A 20,632-nucleotide genomic window follows, 5' to 3' on the forward strand; every position below is an offset into this window, starting at 1 on the left:
ACCAGTAGAAGGGACTCTGATTTAAGGAAGTTGAATTCTAGAGCCTTAGGAACTCTGAACTACAAGAGAACTTCCTCTGGAGAGGGCCCTCCATGATCCCTACCCAATATTTTCAGTCAAGCATACACGGCAGAAGTGCCTCATTTCAATGGTGAAAGAATGAGCATGCCAAAGGGGAGACATTATGAGTTCCATCCTTTCAAGAAAACAATTATCTAAGGACCAGTATCAGCTTCCAGAAGCCCCCAAGCTGCCTGCAGGCAAAAAGGTGCAACCACTCCTAATCTGAGATCTCAGCAGACTAGAGAAAAGACACTTAGTTTGGCCTGAAGCACTAACAGGCCAGAGTAACTGAGTCCAAGTGCACATTCCACTGAGAGACCAGAATGGGGAACATCCAAAAAGTTCACGTGGCAAGTGAAAGTAGAGAATTTTGCTGGAAGTCAACCAACCAAAAAGACAGAAAGGAAACACAAGCCAAAATATTAACACACATGGGAAAACACCTAGAGATAATCCTAAAACTCACGAGAAGAGGAGAATTGCTTGCACGAAAATGAAGAAAACTACAGGCTATCAAGAAAAGAAAAAAAGACTGAACTGAGGCATGACCGAAAAACGAAATTCTGCCCTTTCCATGGTTGGTCTGGTCTCTTAGCCTGGGCTGTCTCTCGAGGAATCTTGAAATTTCTCTAGGACAAAAACGGTCAGTAGAGAAAGAAAAAGGGCTCACAGCAGCCTTCTTACTTGGAAATAACCATCGAATCAAATGTTTATTTAACCACACTTTAAGTTACTGCCCCTAAAGAGCTTAGAATCAGGTAGAGGAGATAAAACACTGACCCATCAAAGAAAAACTAACAATGCATGGCATTAAATGATAAGTGTCATTTAAGAGATACAGACCACAAGTAGTAAGACCTTAAGAATAAATAAATACATAGAGTATTCCTTGAAGTCAGGGATGTGTGGCCAGCCCAGGGCCTGAGGGATGATAAATAGCCAACAAATATTTAGAGGATGAACCCAAAGCAAAGAGTCTTTGTCCTAAAAACACTTAAGGAGCAAAGTTTCATATGTTCATCAGGTTCTGCACACCAATAAATTTAATTAATTAACTCCAAAAATGTCCCCTGTCACATTGTTGTTAGGTGCCATTGAGTCGGTTCCAACTCATAGCGACACTATGTACAACAGAATGAAACACTGCCTGGTCCTGCACCATCCTCACATAACCACACCTATACTCGTGGGCAGCTACCAGATCCACCAAATCCACCCCAACTCAGTACAGAAACAAGGAAAAAGAGAGTATGAATGATTCAATGTGAACCCAACCCCAAACCTGGAAACCTCCAGGTTAAAGCAGGATGAGTCAGGGGCCCTGATTTCCTTGAAAAAAAAATTAAGCTTTCAGCCATTTTCCAGGGACTTTCAGCAACGGTACAATATAAGACAAGACCTGCCCAAGTCAAAGAGCAGGCCTGGCAGGACTAGAACTTGGACCTGTGGTTCACTTCACAACCATGATGTAAGATTTATAAAAGGATGCTTTGGAATATGGGTCTTAGTCCTCCTATTTGTGATGTAGAGAAAAGCAATACCTTTCTGCTGGGCCTCCAAAAAAACTGACCAACATATGGACAAAATACCCACGGGCACATCAAGATTTAAAGTCCACTGGGACCTCCACAGAGTCCCTGGGTGGTGCAAATGGTTAAACACTCGGCTACTAACCCAAAGGTTGGTGGTTCAAATCTACCCAGAGATCACAGCCTTTGAAAACCCTATGGAGCAGCACAGCTCTACTCTGAAATACACGGGGTTGCTATGATTTGTAATCAGCTCAGCAACTGGTTTGGATTTTTGGTTTTGGAACCTCCACGGAAGCAGCATTAGTACTCTGGGACTGCTCACATGGGCTTCCCTACAATGAGACCACACATTCTCTTCTCATCACCACCTCTACCAGCCCAGCCCAGTGACCCTCAAGTGGAGGTGAATAAGAATATCTGGGTGAAAAACTATAGCTGTTGGTGAAAATTTTGCTCCTTTCCTGCCCCCAGCCCACTTCCAGTTAAAATGTTCACTTACTTAGTCCTTCTGTTCCTACTGGTCTAAGTTAACAAGATCGTTAATAACTAACATTTATTGAGCAGGTGCTATGTTAATCATTTTACATGCTTTATCTCATTTTATACTCCTGGTAATTAAGTGCTATTACTATTCCTATTTTATAGGAAACTAAAGCACAGAAAGTAACTTGCCCAACATTACCCAGCTGGAAAACAGGAAAGATGGTTTCCAAACCCTGGTCCATCTGACTCTAGAGCCCATGCTCTTAACCATTATGGTATACTTAGTAGAGGAGACCTGGTGGTACAGTGGTTAAGAGCTACAGCTGCTAACCATAAAGGTCGGCAGTTCAAATCCACCAATGGAACCTTGGAAACCCTGTGGGGCAGCTCTACTCTGTCCTATAGGGTCGCTATGAATCAGAATCTACTTGATGGCAATGGTTTTGATTTTTGACTTAAGAGTAAAAGTCTGAATGCTTCCCTCCAGGAGTACAGTAAGGATGTCTACTTTTACCACTTCTATTCAACATAGTTTGAATCCACGAGGCACTCCTTGGAAACCCTATGGGGCAGTTCTATTCTGTCCTGTAGGGTCGCTATGAGTCAGAATCAACTCGACGGCAACGGGTTTATTCAACACTGTGTCTGGCAGTCCTAGCCGGTGCAATAAGACAAGGGGGGGAAAAAAGGCAAACAGATAAAAGAAGTAGTAAAACTGTCTTTTCCACTGACAACACAAGCATATATATAAAAAATCCTAAAGAACCTACAAAAAAAGTTACTAGAGCTAATGAGCCAATTTATTAAGGCCATGGGACACAGTCAATAAAAAAAATTGTCTTTCTATTTATCATTTATAATAGCATTAAAAACAATGTGAAATATTTAGGGATAGGTTTAACAAAATATGTGCAAAAGCTGTTCACTGATTACTATAAAACATTGAGTTGCTTTAACCTAAGCCTTCAAATACTACTTACATAATTAAGTATAAATTCGTCAGCCTAGCGTTCAAGACTGGTGAAACTATCACCCTAATCGATCTCTCCAGGCTCCTTGCCCATTTCCTCCCTTTTATTCTGGTTATTTTGTGTACCACAAACATGCTCCTCCGCTGCTGAGAATTCTTCTCTCTCTGCAGGGAATCAATTTAATCAATTAATTTCTCTTTATCTCCAAGCCACCCCACCCCACCCCTAAACTCTTCTGTCTCTGACTATTGGAAGTCCGTCTCAAACTACCTTCTCCAAGAAACTTTCCTTAATCCTCTAATCAGATATGATCTTTCTTGCCTTTATGATTCCTCCTCTCCTCCCAATATCACTCTGTTGGGATATTTTATGGTATTTATCATATTCTAGATTGAGTTACTATTGTATCTTTGTACTTCCAGATTGCAAACTCCTTAATGACAGGGACTGTGTCTAATACAGCTCCCCTCAAGTACCTAGTTTCTTATGCAGAACTCATATTCAAATATTTGTTGAAGCAAACATTTGAAAGACAGAATTAGAAGAAAGTTGTGTTAGTAACAGAACCTTGGTGTAGCAAATCACATCGCTGTCACAATAGAATCGATGATGTCCTGATTTTCGCATGGGCTAGATCAGGCATTTCGCCATGTAGTGACTCTCCTCTCTTTCGATTCAGTGGAATGTTGGTTCAGCTTGGCTTCTGTTAGTTGGACCAATATCAAGATCAAGATCAAGACCAAGTAAAACATCCCAGCCTAAAGGACAAAGACAGATCCTCAGTTTTAATAAAACAGATCAGGGAGGCAAAGAGGAGAGGGAAGCCAACATCCTCAGTGCAGGGAAGAAAATCTGTGAAGGACAAAGAGAACCATTAGGGATTCCATTTCTAAAAAGAGATGAAGAAGCAACCTGAACATCACACTTGGGGGTCTGTGTTTCTACCAAAATACAGAAACCCTTGGGGATGCCCATGCCCCTTGCCACTCCAGTAACATCTGCAAGAGTAAATGGAATGTTGACCACTTCCAGCCCCGCTCCCAGGGGGCAAGCAGCACAAGCAGGTCCTGAGCAGAGGCATAGAGAAGAGCTAACACGCTCTGGAGACGCTAGGCCTCTGTCCAGAGAGGTCCCTGAAGAGGCTGTTTGGACTGCACTGCACTACAAACTGGGAAGGAATGTTACCATGGATGGAGGTCAGATGCCCCACTCCCAGCAGCAACTAGCCAACTAGCCAGAGAAAGACAGCTCCTTAAACTTAACCTCATTTCATAATTTCAAAAGCATCACAGCTGATTAGCGCCAACTGATCTCAATCAGAATGAATGCCTGTCTTTTGACCCCAGGTTGGCAAAAGCTCCCAGCACTTTGCCTGGGTACAGCATGTCCTCTTTCATGTCATCCTAATGCCTTTTAATCATCCTTCAGGTTTGCTTCAGCTCTTACATCCTTACATGGAGCTCTGGCTCAGCAAGATTTGTATGTGTGTTTTCGTGTTGTTTTTAAAGTCTATTTTAATTTGACATAAAACAGTTATTTTCTAAACTTGTCATAAATGAGCACCTCCAATGGTCAATTCCATCTACCTTATCCAGTTTTATAAAGAGTTCCCTGTATCGTCTCTTGAAATTCATGAATTGGGTTTTTTCTATACATAAATTCCAGTAAGTGAGGCAGGGGGTTAATTCAGTAGACACAAGACAAAAAATCCACATCTCACATATATACATTCAAACTCAAAATTTGGGGGAATTTTTTTTTTCTACTTTTGCTGAAAATTATGCCAACAACACTTCAGGCCTAAAAAAGAAAATCCCAAGAACAAGTTTTTGAAGACTACTGCACTGGGGAAATTTCCCTGATATTGACATGTCATTCCTTTTCCAAATCATTTTCAAAATTACCAAATGTCACTAAACCAAAGGGATTTAGAGAGTTAAGACTTTCCCACTGTTTATATATTTGCATAGTCACCTTTTTTCCTACTTATCCAAGTGGCAACTCCCTGATCCTCTGAAACTTTAACACTATATTCAAATGGTTACCTCATCATTCAAAATAGTACTCAAGATGGATAAACACAATGTGGTATATACATACAATGGGATAGTGGTCAGTCATAAAGAGAAATGAAGTTCTGATACATGCTACACCAGGGGTGAACCTTGAAAACATTATGCCAAATGAAATAAGCCAGACACAAAAGGGCAAATATTGTATAAGTCCACTTCCATGAAATACCTAGAATAGGCAAATGCATAGAGGCAAAAGTTATTTAGTGGTTACCAGGGGTGAGTGGGAGTGGGAAGTAGGAAAGTATTGCTTAAGGGGTACTGAGTTTTCTGTTGAGCATGATGAAAAAACAAAGAGTGGTGATGGTTGCAAAACGTGATGAATGTAATCAATGTCACTGAATTGTACACATAAAAATGGTTGAAATGGCAAATGTTTTATTATGTCTTTTTTTAACCACAATAAAATATTTTTTAGAAGTGTTTATATTTCTCCAGAAAACATAAATAAATTCCTTAAAAAAAAAAATCCAGTATTCACCAAGTGAATTCATTCCGGAATCATACCAGCTGTACACAAATGTGGTCAAAATCAAACTCTTCATCCTCAACTGGTGTCTCTGGTTTCTACGTGAAAATTCAAGCAATCATGCACTGTGGAGTTTTCTCTTTCCATGTATGGCCTCATGTGATTGCCCCCTGGGAGGCTACTGCATGATTACCAAGAGCATGAAACGTGAGAACTGTTATGTGGGCCTTGGAGCTGGAACCCAAAAGCTCAGTGTCAAAACTTTGGATCTCTCCTTTGAGCGTCCCCATTAAGACTCATGCAAAATTCTTTGCCATAGAAAAGCTTCTTAATGGCGAAGTACCTGAAAAATAAGTTGGAACCTTTATTCCTGACCCTAGTATTACACTTGTGGCGCAGGATACTGATTAGGGGGAAAAGAGGCCCCTTTCACTAGATACTTCAGATAGAAAAGGACTGTGATAACAGAAACTAGGTAGTTTAAATCTTGGACTAGGTTTAAAAAAACATGTATTATCTGGGTAAGAATTTACCATAAAGTTGGCTTAATGGCAAAAATATCATTCTTTATTTGTTAAAAGAAAAAGATGTCTATTTTGAAAAACATTTTGCTTTAGGGAAAGACACATTTCAAGAATATTTTATTTTACAACTGCCTTAGAGCTGGATAGCTGAGGACAGGGTGAGAGGGAGAATTTTCACCATATATCCTTATGTAGGAGCCCTGGTGGCACAGCGGTTAAGAGCTCGGCTGCTAACCAAAAGGTCGGCAGTTTGAATCCACGAGGCGCTCCTTGGAAACCCTATGGGGCAGTTCTACTCTGTCCTGTAGGGTCACTATGAGTCGGAATCAGCTCGATGGCAACAGGTTTGGTTTGGTTTATCCTTGTGTACTTTCTGAATCTAGACCCATATAAATGCGTTACATATTCAAAAACATAAGTACAATTTTAAAAAGAAAAAAATTAACTTGATGTATTTGCTATTAAGAAATAAAATTAAAATACCTTAGATAAATAGAGGACGATAAAGAGGAAGCATTGCTTAGGGATCAAGAGGAACTTAATATACCACCCTCTCTAATTCCCAAACTATGTTAATTCAAATTGTTATTTTATTTTTGTTTAAACATGGGGGTGGAGGAGTGGTAATCGGCCCTTAAAAAAAAAAAAAAAAGGAGGGTCTTCTGGAGCAAGACCTTTATTATCCACTGCTCAAATCCCATTAACACTAATCAGCACAATGATTAAGCCCATTGTGGTTAAGTACTCTAACTGATAACAGACTCCTTTGGAAAAAAGGTTCCCATAGTGACAGGTAAAGGCTATCATCAAACTCAGCTTTTCAGAATAGGGCTTGATGTCACAGATCATAGAGCTGAATTTGTTTTTTATTATTAATCTGGAGGCTTTCTTTTTTAGCTTCACTTGACTTCATCCATTCAAAAGATACTAATGGAGAGATCCTCTGAAAACCAGGCACAGGACTAAACCCTAGGGGCAGGGGAGCTAGGAGAAAGAGACCTTAAAGATAAGATATGGTACATACCCCCCACAGCCTGCTGAGGGAAGCAATCACTAAAACAAATACTGACATTATGATGGTAACTCAACCCCTAAATCTTTAACCAAGCCTGTCCCCTCCAAAGGACTGGTCAGTGTCTAATCTAGTTTCACTTTCCCATCTTCAAACTGCAGCACAGCTGGGTTTCCAGCTGGCTGAGGAAGAAAATATTCTTTAAATAAACAGCGTTTTAAAAATATGCAGTTGCTTTTGCTATACGATTTTTGTGAACCACCTTCCTCTAATATATGAATCTGGGCGCCAAATTAATTAAAAACTACCCAAAAGTGTGTAAAGTCCCCCCGCCCTCCGAAACACCTTTCCCATTTAAACAAAAAAGTATACTATCCACTGGAAAACTGAACATCAGAAAGTTCCAAAGGAAGAAGTGATCTTTCTTTTTTTATGCTGTCTACTGCATCTGTTCAATAAGGAAACAACTTAAAAACATGTGCATATATAGGAAAGCAACAAGATAGGGTGTAATTATGCCAAAATACATGTAAGCAACCCTCTTTAAAAATGCAGGACTATTTGCAGAACAAGATGGTTTTATAGCACTGTGCAGAGCTGTTAATCATCGTAAGGCCTTTCTAACTCTTTTTCCTCTTCTTTCTATGGAAGGCACAGAAAACATCTCAATGTATGCACTCTTGTTACAAACGCAAACGTTTTACTCAATTCTTTACCACCAGAGACAGTACTTTGGATGAATAATACATATTTGATCTATAAAAACGCCTCTGCGGCAGATATTGTTGTTCCAACAAAAGTCCTGTTGACCCCTTCCCACTTTAGATTGCAATCTGCAAGTCAACAGTTCACAGTTTAGTTGAAATTAGCCATTTATGAGGACCTTTTAGGAGAGGTCCAGTATGACCCCCGCTTTGAAGCTACTGAGGCGTATGCCAACTTTAAGGACAATCTCTCCATATGGTACATTATCCCAAAGTTCTAGTTCCCCAAAACACAGCATTCTAAATAAAATCCCTAGGAGCTACACCTCTCAGAATCCAGACACTCAGAGAGCTGAAACCAGCTAAACAAAGTAACAATTCAACCTCAGTTGCTCAATATAACCGCCATGATGACAGTTTCCAAGTGCCAGTTTCCCTATTTTGCAATGGGCAAATGTGCTCCAAGGAGAAAATGTTCCCAATGACCCTGTGGCCCAGAGGGCTTTCTTTAGAGATAGAAAACAGAAAATGAATTTGTTAGTTATTTCCTGCTGAGCACAAGGAAAGTGTTGTGGTTAGTTAGAATGCTTTTGTTTCCTTATTTAATACACCATTACCGTTGCATGTTTGCTTTAATCACATGGTAGAAAAAAAAATGCAGTTTATATGCTTCTGTCATATTAGCACCAATTCTACAAGTCTCCTCTCACATATACGGTCTTTAATTTCTAATTCCTAAACTGACACTCACCTACACACTATCAAGTCAAAGCAAAAACGTTTTGCATTCTAAAATGTTTACTTCCATATACCTTCCCTGCCCCTTGGTAATTTGTGCTATGTGAGGGCCTTCTCTTTGCTGGTGATTTCAGTCCTAAATTTATCTTTTTGAGAGCTAAACTACACATTCTATTTTACTAATGAGATGGCCCTAGCCTAAAAGCAAATCATATTTCTGACCCGCAAATCTTTCATGATCTCCCCATTTGACTATTAAATGCTCATGAAAACTAACAAGACATTAATGATAAGAGCATATCGTATTGGGGGAAGGGAGACAAGGGATGCATACAAGTTACTGTATGTCCCTATCTGACAATGATCATCAGGTCCTCAGTGGACCAGACTAGGGATTATGTGGAGATGTGAACTGTGCATATTCAGGAGCTACCCACCAAACAAAAGCTGTCCTTGGACAAGGTTCAATAAATGTTTTTCCTATCTATTTCCCACTGCATAATATAGTTCCACAGCTCCCCATGGGATCTCAGAGAAAACACTTACCAGAAAAAAAAAATTAGAAATTCTTATCTGGTCTTAACTTGTCACCATAAAACATTTCTGAGCATAAAAACCAACATTAAAGAGCAGTCAACAATATTCCTTGGAACAATGTCAGAGGTGACATTGCTGTTATCCCCAAAGTTTGTTTTCCTCCATAATTAAGGCACTGTCAGGGTTCTTCTGACTAATGTAAAGTGATCACAGTTTAACATAATGCCTAGATTTGCTCCCACCACTAAACTGAAATTTGCTTCTTGAAGGGCATGGAGGAAGGGAAGCTCCCAAAATTCAAAGGCACAGATCTATAAAGATGAGGGTAGCAAAACCTTCTATGAGCAGTTACACATTCTTTGCTACTCACAGCCTGTCTACCCAGAATTAGTTGGTAAACTGGTAAGCACACCAACTTCTATGAGAGTCTAGGACACCTGTCACAATTTAATGATAATACGGTTCAGAGAGTCACATGGCATGCAAGAAATTCAGCCTTAGTTGGGACAAAATGAAACCCCAATATGAATAAGCACAAGACAGGCTAACACAAATACTCCGGTGCAGGACAAACCAGTTTGAAATATCCTACTGAGAACTAAGTACTTCGGGGACAAGAAGAAAAAGCTGTTTTAGATGGGCATTCTTTTAACTTCTGACGTGGAAGACTCTATTCTCAGCTGCACAGAGGTACAGATTTCAGATTTTGTTCCTAATCGCCTGCATTCTTGTGCAGCACACAACACGGTGAAGATGAGAGATGCGGTCAGTTACATGCTGCCAGCAAGATGTCAGAGCTGAACTTACAGCGTTCAGCAGAAGTAAGTTACTCTGTTTCACCATCACAACCAACAGACCTAGTGAGAGCTCAGAGAAACAGCCAAAAACGGTGTTGGCTCTCTAGTCCTGGAGATTAAGAGAAGGCTCTGCCATCCCTTAGCTAAGACAGGCAGTCACCACGGAGAAAAAAAAGCCCGAGCCACATGGAGGACGGAAAACAGTAACAGAAAAAGTCCAACTCTGCCTGCGCCAGCGGTGTCGATGAGCAGAGCGGTGAGCCCAGGAGAGGAAGGAGGGGGTGGGGGCGATCATTCCCTAGGAGAACTTGTAAGCAGAGGCCTTCACAGCCTGGGAGTCTGCCCAGCTGCTCCTGCAGACCCTGCCAGCATGGGCCAGGCAGGCCTGTGGGAGCGGAGAGGACCAGGCCTCCGAGGGTCACTCCTGACTCACTGAGCCGGCCAGCACCGCCCGGACCTCTCCGTTTTTCCTACCGCTACTGGGCTATGATGGCAGCTTTCCAGCCCCACATGCCATACATCAGCCGCAGATCCCTGCTGGCACAGGCCGGCGTCTCCCCCCGCCCCCCACCCTTGGCACACTTTGAGCCAGATCCTCCTTCTCCCCTACCCCAACGCCCTCACCCACCCGTGCCCGGCACCCAGCCCAGGGGCGGCCCCACCTCCCCCCCTTCCAGCTGCCGGCCGCTGCCAGGCCCGGGCACCTGCAGCACCTCCCCACCCCACCCCCATTCTCCACCACCTCGCCCCTCCCCCCTGTCTTTAGCCGAGGGAGGGGGCGACTCACCGCAGTCAGTGCACAGGATCTTGCCCACCTCTTTCTTGAGGTTTTTGCCGTTGGTATCGAGGGGGGCAAAGGCCGTCTTAAAGACTAAGGGCTGCTCGGTGGGCTCCAGGAAAAAGATGTAGCGCTGGTTCCTTTCGAGCGGCGCACAGGAGCCCACGCTGATCACCTGCTCTCGCTGCAGCCCCCCGCTCCGAAGCGGCCACTTGTCCAGCACCTTCACCAGCGCCACCCGACCCGAGGCGGGCGGCTCGCGGGTGCTGTTGGAGCTGGAGCCGCCAGCCGGGGCCAGCCCTTGTACCCTGCCCTCCACCACCACCGGTGCCTTGTACGCCTGGTCCTGCACCGACTTGAGGCTGGGCGAGTAGCAGGCGAGCGACACACCGAAGAGCAGCATGGAGAAGCCGGGGGCCGGGTCGCGCCTCATGCCGCCGGCGGCTGCGGCTCGCGAGCGGGCGGCGGCTCTCAGGGATGCGGGGCTGCGGGGCTGCGGTTGTTGCGGCGGCCGCGGCTCTGGGGGCGCAGCGGGACGGGAGATGCTGCTGTTGCTGCTGCTGCTCCTGCTGCTGCCGCTCTCGCTGCTGCTGCTCGTCTCGCTGCTGCTGTCGCTGTAGCTGCTGCACCGAGCCTTCTCCAGTGGCGGCGGCGGCAGCGCTGAGCAGCAAACCTGCCGCATCTGGACAGGCCATTTGGGGGGCTCCGCCGCTCCGCTGCTGCCGCCTTGGGAGGGGAAACAGCCCACTGGAAAACCGGAAACAGCGTAACGTTAGCGCCTCGGAGCCCTCCACCGGCAGCCCGGGGAGGTGGCCAAGCTAGGGCAGGGGGCAGGCGGCGAGCGGGCCGCGATGCGCAGCGCGGCGGCGCGCAGCGCTCCCACCCCGCGCGCCAGGACCTGGAGGAGGATGCGGAGGATGGGACGCCCGCCCACTTGCTCTCTCGCGCCCCCTCTACCCCCGGACCGAGTGAGGAGCGCGGCTTCTGCAGGGGAAGCTTGGCACCGCACTGCTTTAGTGCCCGGCCTCAGGGCCCGCAGGGGCGCGGGAGGAATTGCGCTACCCTTTGCTCTTGGGAATTTATCGGCATGACAGTGTGGTGGTGCGTGAGGAGGGGGCGGAGTAGAGATAACGGAGCCTGGCACCATCCTATGAACGTGGGAGTGGAAAACAGGGCGTGACCCAGCCTTTGGCCACCGGCTGTAGGAGCCAAGGGGGTTGCCGCCGCCGGGGTGGCGGCCTCTTGCCTCCAGGACCGTCCCCTTCCCTGGGAGGACCCTGGAGGCCTGCCCCTAATCTAGTCCACGTGCTCGGCCCTGGCACCGCTTGGGGAGCGCTGGGGATTGGAGTTCAGGTGAGGATGGATCCCAACCTGAGGTTATTTTGGAAAGAGATGAGGGGACATGGAGTTCTTTCTTGGAATTGAGGATACCTAAGCAGGGGTGGTGGTTAGGAGAGGGTCTAGTCCCCAACACAGAGTTTTTTTGTTTTTTTTTTTTTCCAGCAGCCAAGCAGGACCAGGCTACAAACTCTACAATCTTTAAACTTACATTCTCTTTAAAAGCCACTCGGTAAGGGAGGTGGGGGAAACTTCTTGGGAGTCAACCCGAGATCTAGAGCCAGAGCCTGTCAGAGGCCAGAGGCTACTCCATGGGGAATAGTTTCTTTTTAAAAGTCTGGTGCTTGCAGGAGGCAGTAGCATTTGCTCCACTGGAGCCAGTGTCTGCTTTTAGAATACAGGTCCATGATCCATCTTCCTTCCACCAATGAAGGTCCAGAGAGTTATTATTCCCCGATCTTTATCCTTGAACCAAGTTGGGCTCAGAAATTCCAGTGATGTCTCTGAGAATTTTATCCCTGTGTGCCTCCCTCACTTTCCTCTCAGGAAACTGGCCCAAGGATATCTGACTTGGGAGAGGACTGCTATTCTGGAAAGGAACTCCTAGACCTTTCCTCCTAGCTGTCTAAGAGACACCTCAAACTCAATATATCCAAAGCCAGCCTCATTATTGAGAAATAATAACCCAACTCCAAATTCAGTATGGTTATTAATGGCACTGTTTTAATTCATTCCAATAAGTCCATTAGTCTCATCTTATTCTCCCTCCATCCAATCAGTCACCAAGTCCTTTAGCTCTAGTTTTAAAAATCTTCAACTTATCTAGTTCCTCTTTCACCCCACTGCAAATAGCTCAGGCCCAGGTCCTCATCATCTCTCATCTGTACTGTGGCAAAATCTCCTAGTTCATCTCCACACTTTTAGCCTCATCTCCGTCTTCCAGTCCTACCACTGCCCGAGTGATCTTTCTAAAAATAAGGTGTAAATATGATTTGGCCCTAGCACTGCTCTGAGAAGTAAAGTCTGAACTCTTCAGCATGGCATGCAAGGTTCTTCATGAGGCCTCTCTACCTTGCCAGTTCCATACCCTGAGAGCCACCCCTCTACCCTAGCCATCTTCAGCACATTGTGCTATTTCCTGGTGTGCTTCTGTGCATGATCTCTTGTGACCATAAAGTCTCACTTCTACCTCGTCCACCTGAAAGACTGTTCTTCCCTCCAAGACACGGCACAAGCATTATACCTCATCTCCCCATCCTACACACTCACCATCATCCCCACCATCATATGCATACATGATGGAATGAATCCCTCCCTCCTCTGTGCTACCATGAGTCTCATATCTGCTGCCATCATGGCACTGACCCGTACTGTCCTTCTAGCTCTATTAGTGAAACTGCATCCCCCGTAAGACCAGATACCTTAATGGCAGAGCCTATGTCTTATTAGGAGCCCTGGTGGCGCAGTGGTTAAGCATTCAGCTGCTACCTGGAAGGTTGGCAATTCAAACCCACCAGCTGCTCCACAGGAGAAAGATGTGGTGGTCTGCTTCCGTAAAGATTTATAGCCTTGGAAACCCTGTGGGGAAGTTCTCCGAAAAAAAAAAAAAAAAAAAAAAACAGGGTCACCATGAGTTGGAATCGATTCGATGGCAACAGGTTTTTTAGGTCCTATTAGTCTTTGGATTCCTACCTTTTTATCCCTTTGCACAGGGCCTGACATAGAATAAAGATCAGCAAATCTCCAAGGGAGGAAGAAGGGAAGGAAGAAAATAATTGAAAATCAGTTCCCTTAAAGGCATGGAGCAAAACTTGTTGGTCCCTTCAGTGCCCCTTCCCCTTTTCATTCTCATAGACCACAAATCTCCTAAATCAGTAAACACTGCTAGAGGGAAAATCATTAACTTTACCCTCTCATTTTTCATTTGAAGAAACTGAGGCCCAGGGAGGAAGAGCAACTTGCTTCAGGTCACACCAGCCAGGACTATACTTGGTCTTCTTTGTGAGACCAGAGGCGTGGTAAAGAGCTTGGGTTCTGAAGTCAAACAGAACTGAGCTTCAAGCCAATTTTGTAACTTACTAACTTTGAGATGAGTGTGTTTTACTTTCTGGACCTTAGTTTCCTCATCAGTATAACAGAAATTATAAGAAAGTATACCTCATAAGGCTGTTTTTTGTTAATTAATTTAATGGAACGTACCAAGCACTGTGCTCTGTGCCAAGCACTGGGGCACTGTTCTCTGAGTATGCTATAGTGAACTGACCCTGTCCCTGCTCTCAAAGCTTATCCTGTGGATGAAGAGACAGCAGTAAACAAGTAGACAAATAGGTAACTAATTACTTACAGTGATGAGTGTCCTGGAGGAAATAAATAGGATGAAATGATAGAGAATAATGGAAAGGGGAGCAGGTAGGTCTACTTAGATAAGGGAAGGCTTCTCCCAGGAGATAACATTTAAGCAGAGACTAGAAGGATAAGAAGGACGTAAATTATGTGAGATAATATGTGTAAAGTGCTTAGAACAATGCCTGGCACAGAGTAAGAGGCAACATTAATGCAAACTATTATTGCTATTTTACCTAGACCGGTGGTTCCCAGTCTAAGAGCTGAGAATCTCTAAGTGGCATGTAGTTATTGCACACTAAGATTTTCTGTGAATTAAAGAATGCAACGCAGTTTTTCAATAGCAGAGGCTATTATAATGAACAAAAATACATAGTCTCTTTTTTTTACATAGCAATTTTAAAGTATTAACAAAAAAAAATTAACAAGACATTGTTAAATAAAAAAAGCAAAGTGGAAAAGAGCAGTAAAATATGCCATCATTTATCTTTTTACAAAATGATATACATGTGAATGTTGGTAATGCTTAGAGTATCTCTGAAAGGGCACAGAAGAAATTGAAGCAATAGTTGGTTCTGGGAAAGGGCCCTGGGTGACTGACAGACAGAACTGTGAGGGGGTACTCTGCGTGGTATTCTCTTTTGCACCTTGTGAATTTTGTATCAGGTGCATGCACTATCTATTCAAAAACAAAAAAAATGTAAAGAGGAGCCCCTCTAATTTTTTTCATTTTACTGTTGTTGAATTTTTATCATGTATTTTCTCAATTAAAGGCTACTTAAAGTAGAACTATCTTACGTGAGATTTCTTGAAAGCTTTTACCTTAAGGTGTGATTTTCATGCTGAAAGGGGTTGGGAACCACTGCACTAAAATTTTATCCTCTCCAGAGAGCCTTAGAACACAAAGGTAAGTTTTGATACACCAACAGTCTACTAGAATTCCTGCAGCCATAGAAGTGGGGACTTAGGCAGAGACTTCTAAAAGGAAGAAAGGTACCTGTCCAGATGTCTTCAAGGTGCCATGTGTAGGAGGATAAGCTTCCAGAATTAGCCTCAGCCAATTAGCATGTAAGGGCAAGGTATTTTGTTTCCTAGAGTAGTAAGGACTGCCTAAATTCTATATTACATTTTTCCTGGGATCAAAGTGAATTAGTACACGTGTCTTAGGAAATAAACCTGGTATTCTAAACCTGCTAATTCTTCATCCTAATTCAGTAAGTGGAAAACCTGGTGGCGTAGTGGTTGAGTACTACAGCTGCTAACCAAGAGGTCGGCAGTTCAAATCCACCAGGCGCTCCATGGAAACTCTATGGGGCAGTTCTACTCTGTCCCATAGGGTAGCTATCAGTCGGAATCGACTCAACAGCAGCGGGTTTGGTTTTTGTTTTTAATTCAGTAAGTGATATAATGAAAATAATAATAGCTACCATATTTAATGGCCTGTTATGTGTCAGGAGGAGACGTGGAGGCACAATGGTTAAGAGCTCAGCTGCTAACCAAAAGATGGGCAGTTGGAATCCACCAGCCACTCCTTGAAAACCCTGTGGGGCAGTTCTATTCTGTCCTATAAAAAAAAAAAAACTTTTTTGTCCTATAGGGCCACAAAATCGCCTCGATGACAACGGGCTTGTTTGTTTTAATGTGTCAGGAGCTTTGTGTTTATTATTCCCATACCTCAATAACTCTGCATTTTATAAATGAGAAAGACTTCTAGAGGTTTGATAACTTGCTCATACAACAGGCAAAGCAGAGATTCTAACTCAGGCTGGCCCAGTGCCAAAGCGCTTGGTTTTAGGTGTTCTCTCGGCCTCAGTTTCATTGTCATCTGAGTGGTTGTGAATCTTTCCAAACTACTTCCACAAATGCCATACTATTTGAAAGCATGACACTGGAGAGCAGGAGATAAAAGCATCATTTTACATATGAGGAAAATGAGCCACTCAGAGAATTTAAGTGACTTTACCAAGATCACAAAGCTATTGGTAGAGCCAAAATTTGCCACAAACTCAAGTTTACACTGTTGAACAGAACCATAAGGAGAAATGGAAGTCAGACGTGTTCAGTACACCACACCTCACCACAGGGTTGTGAAATAACTGGTACATGGTAGCAGTAGGCTGTGTCACTATATAATAATCACAGAGAACAAAAACAGAAGTAGACAGAATGGTATAGACATTCTGAATTCAAGATAGAACACCCACATGAAAAGCTTGGCTTCTTCACTCAGATCCCTCCTACACAATATGGGCTTCTTCCAGCTTTAGCCAGTTTAGCAGGCCAGAAAGGGCCATGGACCAGGTCACATGACTTACCACATCCAGGAGACCTGGTTAGTCAAGGAGATATATAGGGCCTTTATGTGGTCACTGAGTTTCACAAATCAAGTCAAACACTTTGCAGGTCAGTCTTGCTGTCTATATAAAGACATTCATTTTGTAAACTTTTTTTTCTCTCCTTTTTTGAGATCTGTTTTCTAAATTTGGCTTCCAGAGTCACTCTCAGGTTCTGTGTGGTTAATTTCTTTCCCTCCAAGGATTTTAAAACAAAGAACCAAATAGAAAACAGATATTGAGAATCTGAGCGTTTGAGCACTGGGAAGGACTTTAGCGTTTAGGTAGTTCGACGCCCTCCTTTAGCGATGAAGACATAGAGACCCACAGAGATGGTTTCATTTGCTCAAAGTCACACAGCTCAGTTGATGGCAGAAATAGCACTGAAATTCTGACTTCTTGCCTAGTACTCTTTTTTCTACTTTTCAAAATCTTGTCTCCACTCTGACTGGTCTGCAAGCCTAAGCAAGTCACTTAAACTTTCTAAACTTTAGTTTCCTCCCCAAGAAGATTGGGCTAATAATCTTAGGGTTTTTGTGAGGGTTAAGTGAGATAATTAATGCAAAATGCTTCACACAGTACCTATCACATAGTAACGGCCTAAAAGTGTGGGCAACGGGGTCAGGCAGCCTAAGTTTGAATTCTAGCTCTGTCACGTATTAACCTGATGTTTTGGCCTAGCTACTTAACTTCTCTGTGTCTCAGTTTCCTGAACTGTAAAATGGGTATAATATAATAATTGTTCCTAACTCACTAAAATTGTTGTGAGTCAAAATAACAGATGAAAGCTGCTTAGAATAATGCTTGGTACATGTTTGCTACTATCTTTTATTATCTTATACCATCAAATCAGTTCTGACTCGTGGTGACCCCACATGTTACAGAGTAGAACTGCTCCATAGAGTTTTCTTGCCTGTAATCTTTACTGAAGCTGGTCATCAGGCCTTTTCTTCCACAGTGCCATTGGGTGGGTTTGAACCACCAACCTTCAGTTACCAGCTGAGTGCAAACTGTTTGCGCCACCCAGGGACCTATTAGTCTGACTCTAATAGCCATTTTTAAGTAGCCATACGTTGCCCAAAATTCAACAGTTTTAAAATCATCCGTTTTCATATGTTTTGGATGCTCACTAAAATTCTTAACAGAACCTGATATTCTGCTTCCTAACGGTCTTATCATGCGTAGTCCCAACTCCCAAACAAAAGAGATCATGGACTGTGTCAGGAGTCCAGGGGCTTCCATCCCTACACTATCGCAATTTGCTGACTGGGGCAGCGGCCCCTCTGTCTCAGTTGCTCCATCTGGGATTATAATACTCCTCTCTTTGTAAAGTGCTTTGAGACCTTTGGATGAAAAGTGCTTTGTGAGCACACATCTCTTTTCCAGATCTCACTTTCAGATTCAAATCCAGAAGCCCCCTAAAATAGACCATAGCAGAAGTACAATCAGGACACGGATGTATCTGTCCTGTAGTTTCACGACCAGGTAATGTGTTCATTCTTGATACCGTCATTAGTTTTCTTCTACATGTCACAGCATACCTAATTTGGATTGGGAAAAAATGAGATGTCCTCTAGCTGGATGTTGTTGCTGTTTTTTCAGAGTCCCCCCCCCGCCCCCCGCACCCCCCACGCACGCACAGCCCTGTTTTCCTGGTTTGTGTATTTAGAATCCTCTCCTGAGGTCAACAGGAACTCTGAGGTTGATTCAACTCTGTGGGCGTGAGGCAGGATGAGAAGAAGAAATTATTCTCTTATTCCCAAATCCTCAGGCTACTGAGAGTTTGAGTGTCCGATTTCACCTGGTTCCTACCTCATAATTCAGATTGTGTGCTTTTTTGTTTTTTTTTTTTTTTTGGTTCTTATAGACTTTTATCTGAGGTTAGTAACTTTGAGACTTTCCTATTCCTGAGTCTTTTTTACAATTTATGAATTTATTTATTCATTCTACCAAAAAGCATTTATTATAAAACCACTATGCATAGCATTGGCCCAATGCTAAAGAAATAATAGCCAATAGTTCCTGTTAGGGTTAACATCTAGGAAAATTAGAGTCAAGTGAGCTGTTATCAGGTGTCAGCTGTTACAGGACCCAGCATGGGTTGCCTTAGCATCTGCCCTGGTCCCCCTACCCCACATATACTTTCCTCCTTTAATGTCATCCCTCCCCTTTGCCTTTCAGAGGCTTAGGGTCTCACTGCACTCAGCCTTCCTAATTCTGTTTCCTGGGGCCAGAGAGAGTATGTTCTGCAAATGCTAGGCTCTCAATACTTGCCGAATATGATAAACTGAATCACGCTAAGGGAAAAATAACTGTTAAGGCCTAATGTATAACTCCTCTAAGGGTCATTAGTTTATTCACTCCAAAAGTATTTTTAATTCCTAGTCTGTACCATGCTTTATACCAGGTGCTGAGAACTCAGGGGAAAACAAGACACAAGAGGTCCCTGCTCTTGGAAAACTTACACTCTTAAGAGGAGACAGACAATAAAGAAGAAACAGTAAATTTAAAAAAATTCAGTGAGAGACAGAATGATTGGATTGAAAGTAGCCAGACTAGAATACTACTTACAAGGATGACCTCTCCAAGGAGGCAATATTTGAACTGAGATCTGAAGAACAAAGAGGAGTCAGCCACACTAAAATCTGGGAGCAGGTAGAGGGGAGAATATCATGAAAAGGGCCTGAAACAATATCAAGCTTGACATGATCAAAGTACAGAAGGAAGGCCAGTGAAGTTGGGGATTGCTATAACAAGGAGGAATAATGGCACTGGATGAGGTTAGAGAGATAAGTAGGGATCAGACCCATGCTGGGTCCTGTAAACTATGATAGGTTTGGATTTTATTCTAAGTACCATGGGAATTCACTGGAAGGTTTAAGTAGAAGAGTGATACGAACTGATTTATATTTAAAAGAGGTCACTCTGAGATATGGAGCAGAGACTGTAAAGGTGCAAGAGTGGAAGCTAAAACCAATTAGGAAGCTGTTGCAGTATTTTTGGTGGCTTAGACTGGGTTAGTGACCAAAACCAACCCATTGCTGTCAAGTTGATTTCATCACATAGCAACCCTATAGGACAGAGTAGAAATACCCCATAGGATTTCCAAGGCTGTAATCTTTATGGAAGCAGACTGCCACATCTTTGTCCCACAGAGTGGCTGGTGGGTTCAAACTGCCAACCTTTTTGTCAGCAGTTGAGTGCTTAACCATTGTACCACTGGGGCTCCTTAGGGTAGTGACAATGGAGATGAAAAAAAAGATAGATGAATTGGAGATGTAATTTGGGTAGACCAACAAGACTTGCTGGTAGATTGGATGAAGTGAGTGACGAAAATAGAGTAATCAAGGATAGCTCAAGTTCTTGGCTTGAGCAGCTGGGCAGATGATGGGGCCATTTATTGAGATGGGAAACTCAGCAAGTAACGTAATTTGGGAGTCAACAGATAGATGGTATATAGTGATGATAATAAAAAGAGAAGGCTGATAGGGAAAAGGATTTAAGACAGCACTGTCCAAAAGAAATACATGTGAGCCACAGATGTGAACCACATACGTAATTTTAAATATTCTAATAACCCAATACATCTAAAATATTATTATTTCAATATGTACTCATGTAAAAAAATTAATGAGGTATTTTACATTATTTTATTCATACAAAGTGTTTGAAATCCAGAGCACATCTTATGCTTACAGTATATCTCCATTCACACTAGCCACATTTCAAATTCTCAATAGCCACATGTGGGCAGCGCAAGTCTAGAACTTAGCCCAAGGGCAATCTACCATTTACAGGTGGAGTAGAGGAAGAGGAACCAGGAGGAGACAAAGAGAATGGTGTCATGGAAGCCAAGAGAAAAAAGTATTTTTAAAATGGACTGATCAACTCTGTCCAATGTTTATGAGAGGCTAAGTAAGATGAGATCTAGCAATAGA

General features: G+C 43.2%; 1 protein-coding gene across 5 annotated transcripts in view; it reads right to left on the reverse strand.

Annotated features, from left to right (window-relative positions):
* The window catches only part of NRG2 (neuregulin 2), a 208,091-nt gene extending 196,729 nt beyond the window's left edge, over positions 1–11,362 (reverse strand). For all 5 annotated transcript variants that reach the window (XM_064276999.1, XM_064276989.1, XM_064276980.1 and 2 more), the window contains exon 1: positions 10,690–11,362. In XM_064276999.1, the coding sequence (XP_064133069.1) occupies positions 10,690–11,362 (673 nt within the window). The remainder of the gene's footprint in view (positions 1–10,689) is intronic.
* Between the last annotated feature and the right edge of the window lie 9,270 nt (positions 11,363–20,632).

This window comes from Loxodonta africana, chromosome 2 (genome assembly GCF_030014295.1).
Source record: "Loxodonta africana isolate mLoxAfr1 chromosome 2, mLoxAfr1.hap2, whole genome shotgun sequence".
Taxonomy (NCBI): Eukaryota; Metazoa; Chordata; class Mammalia; order Proboscidea; family Elephantidae; genus Loxodonta; species Loxodonta africana.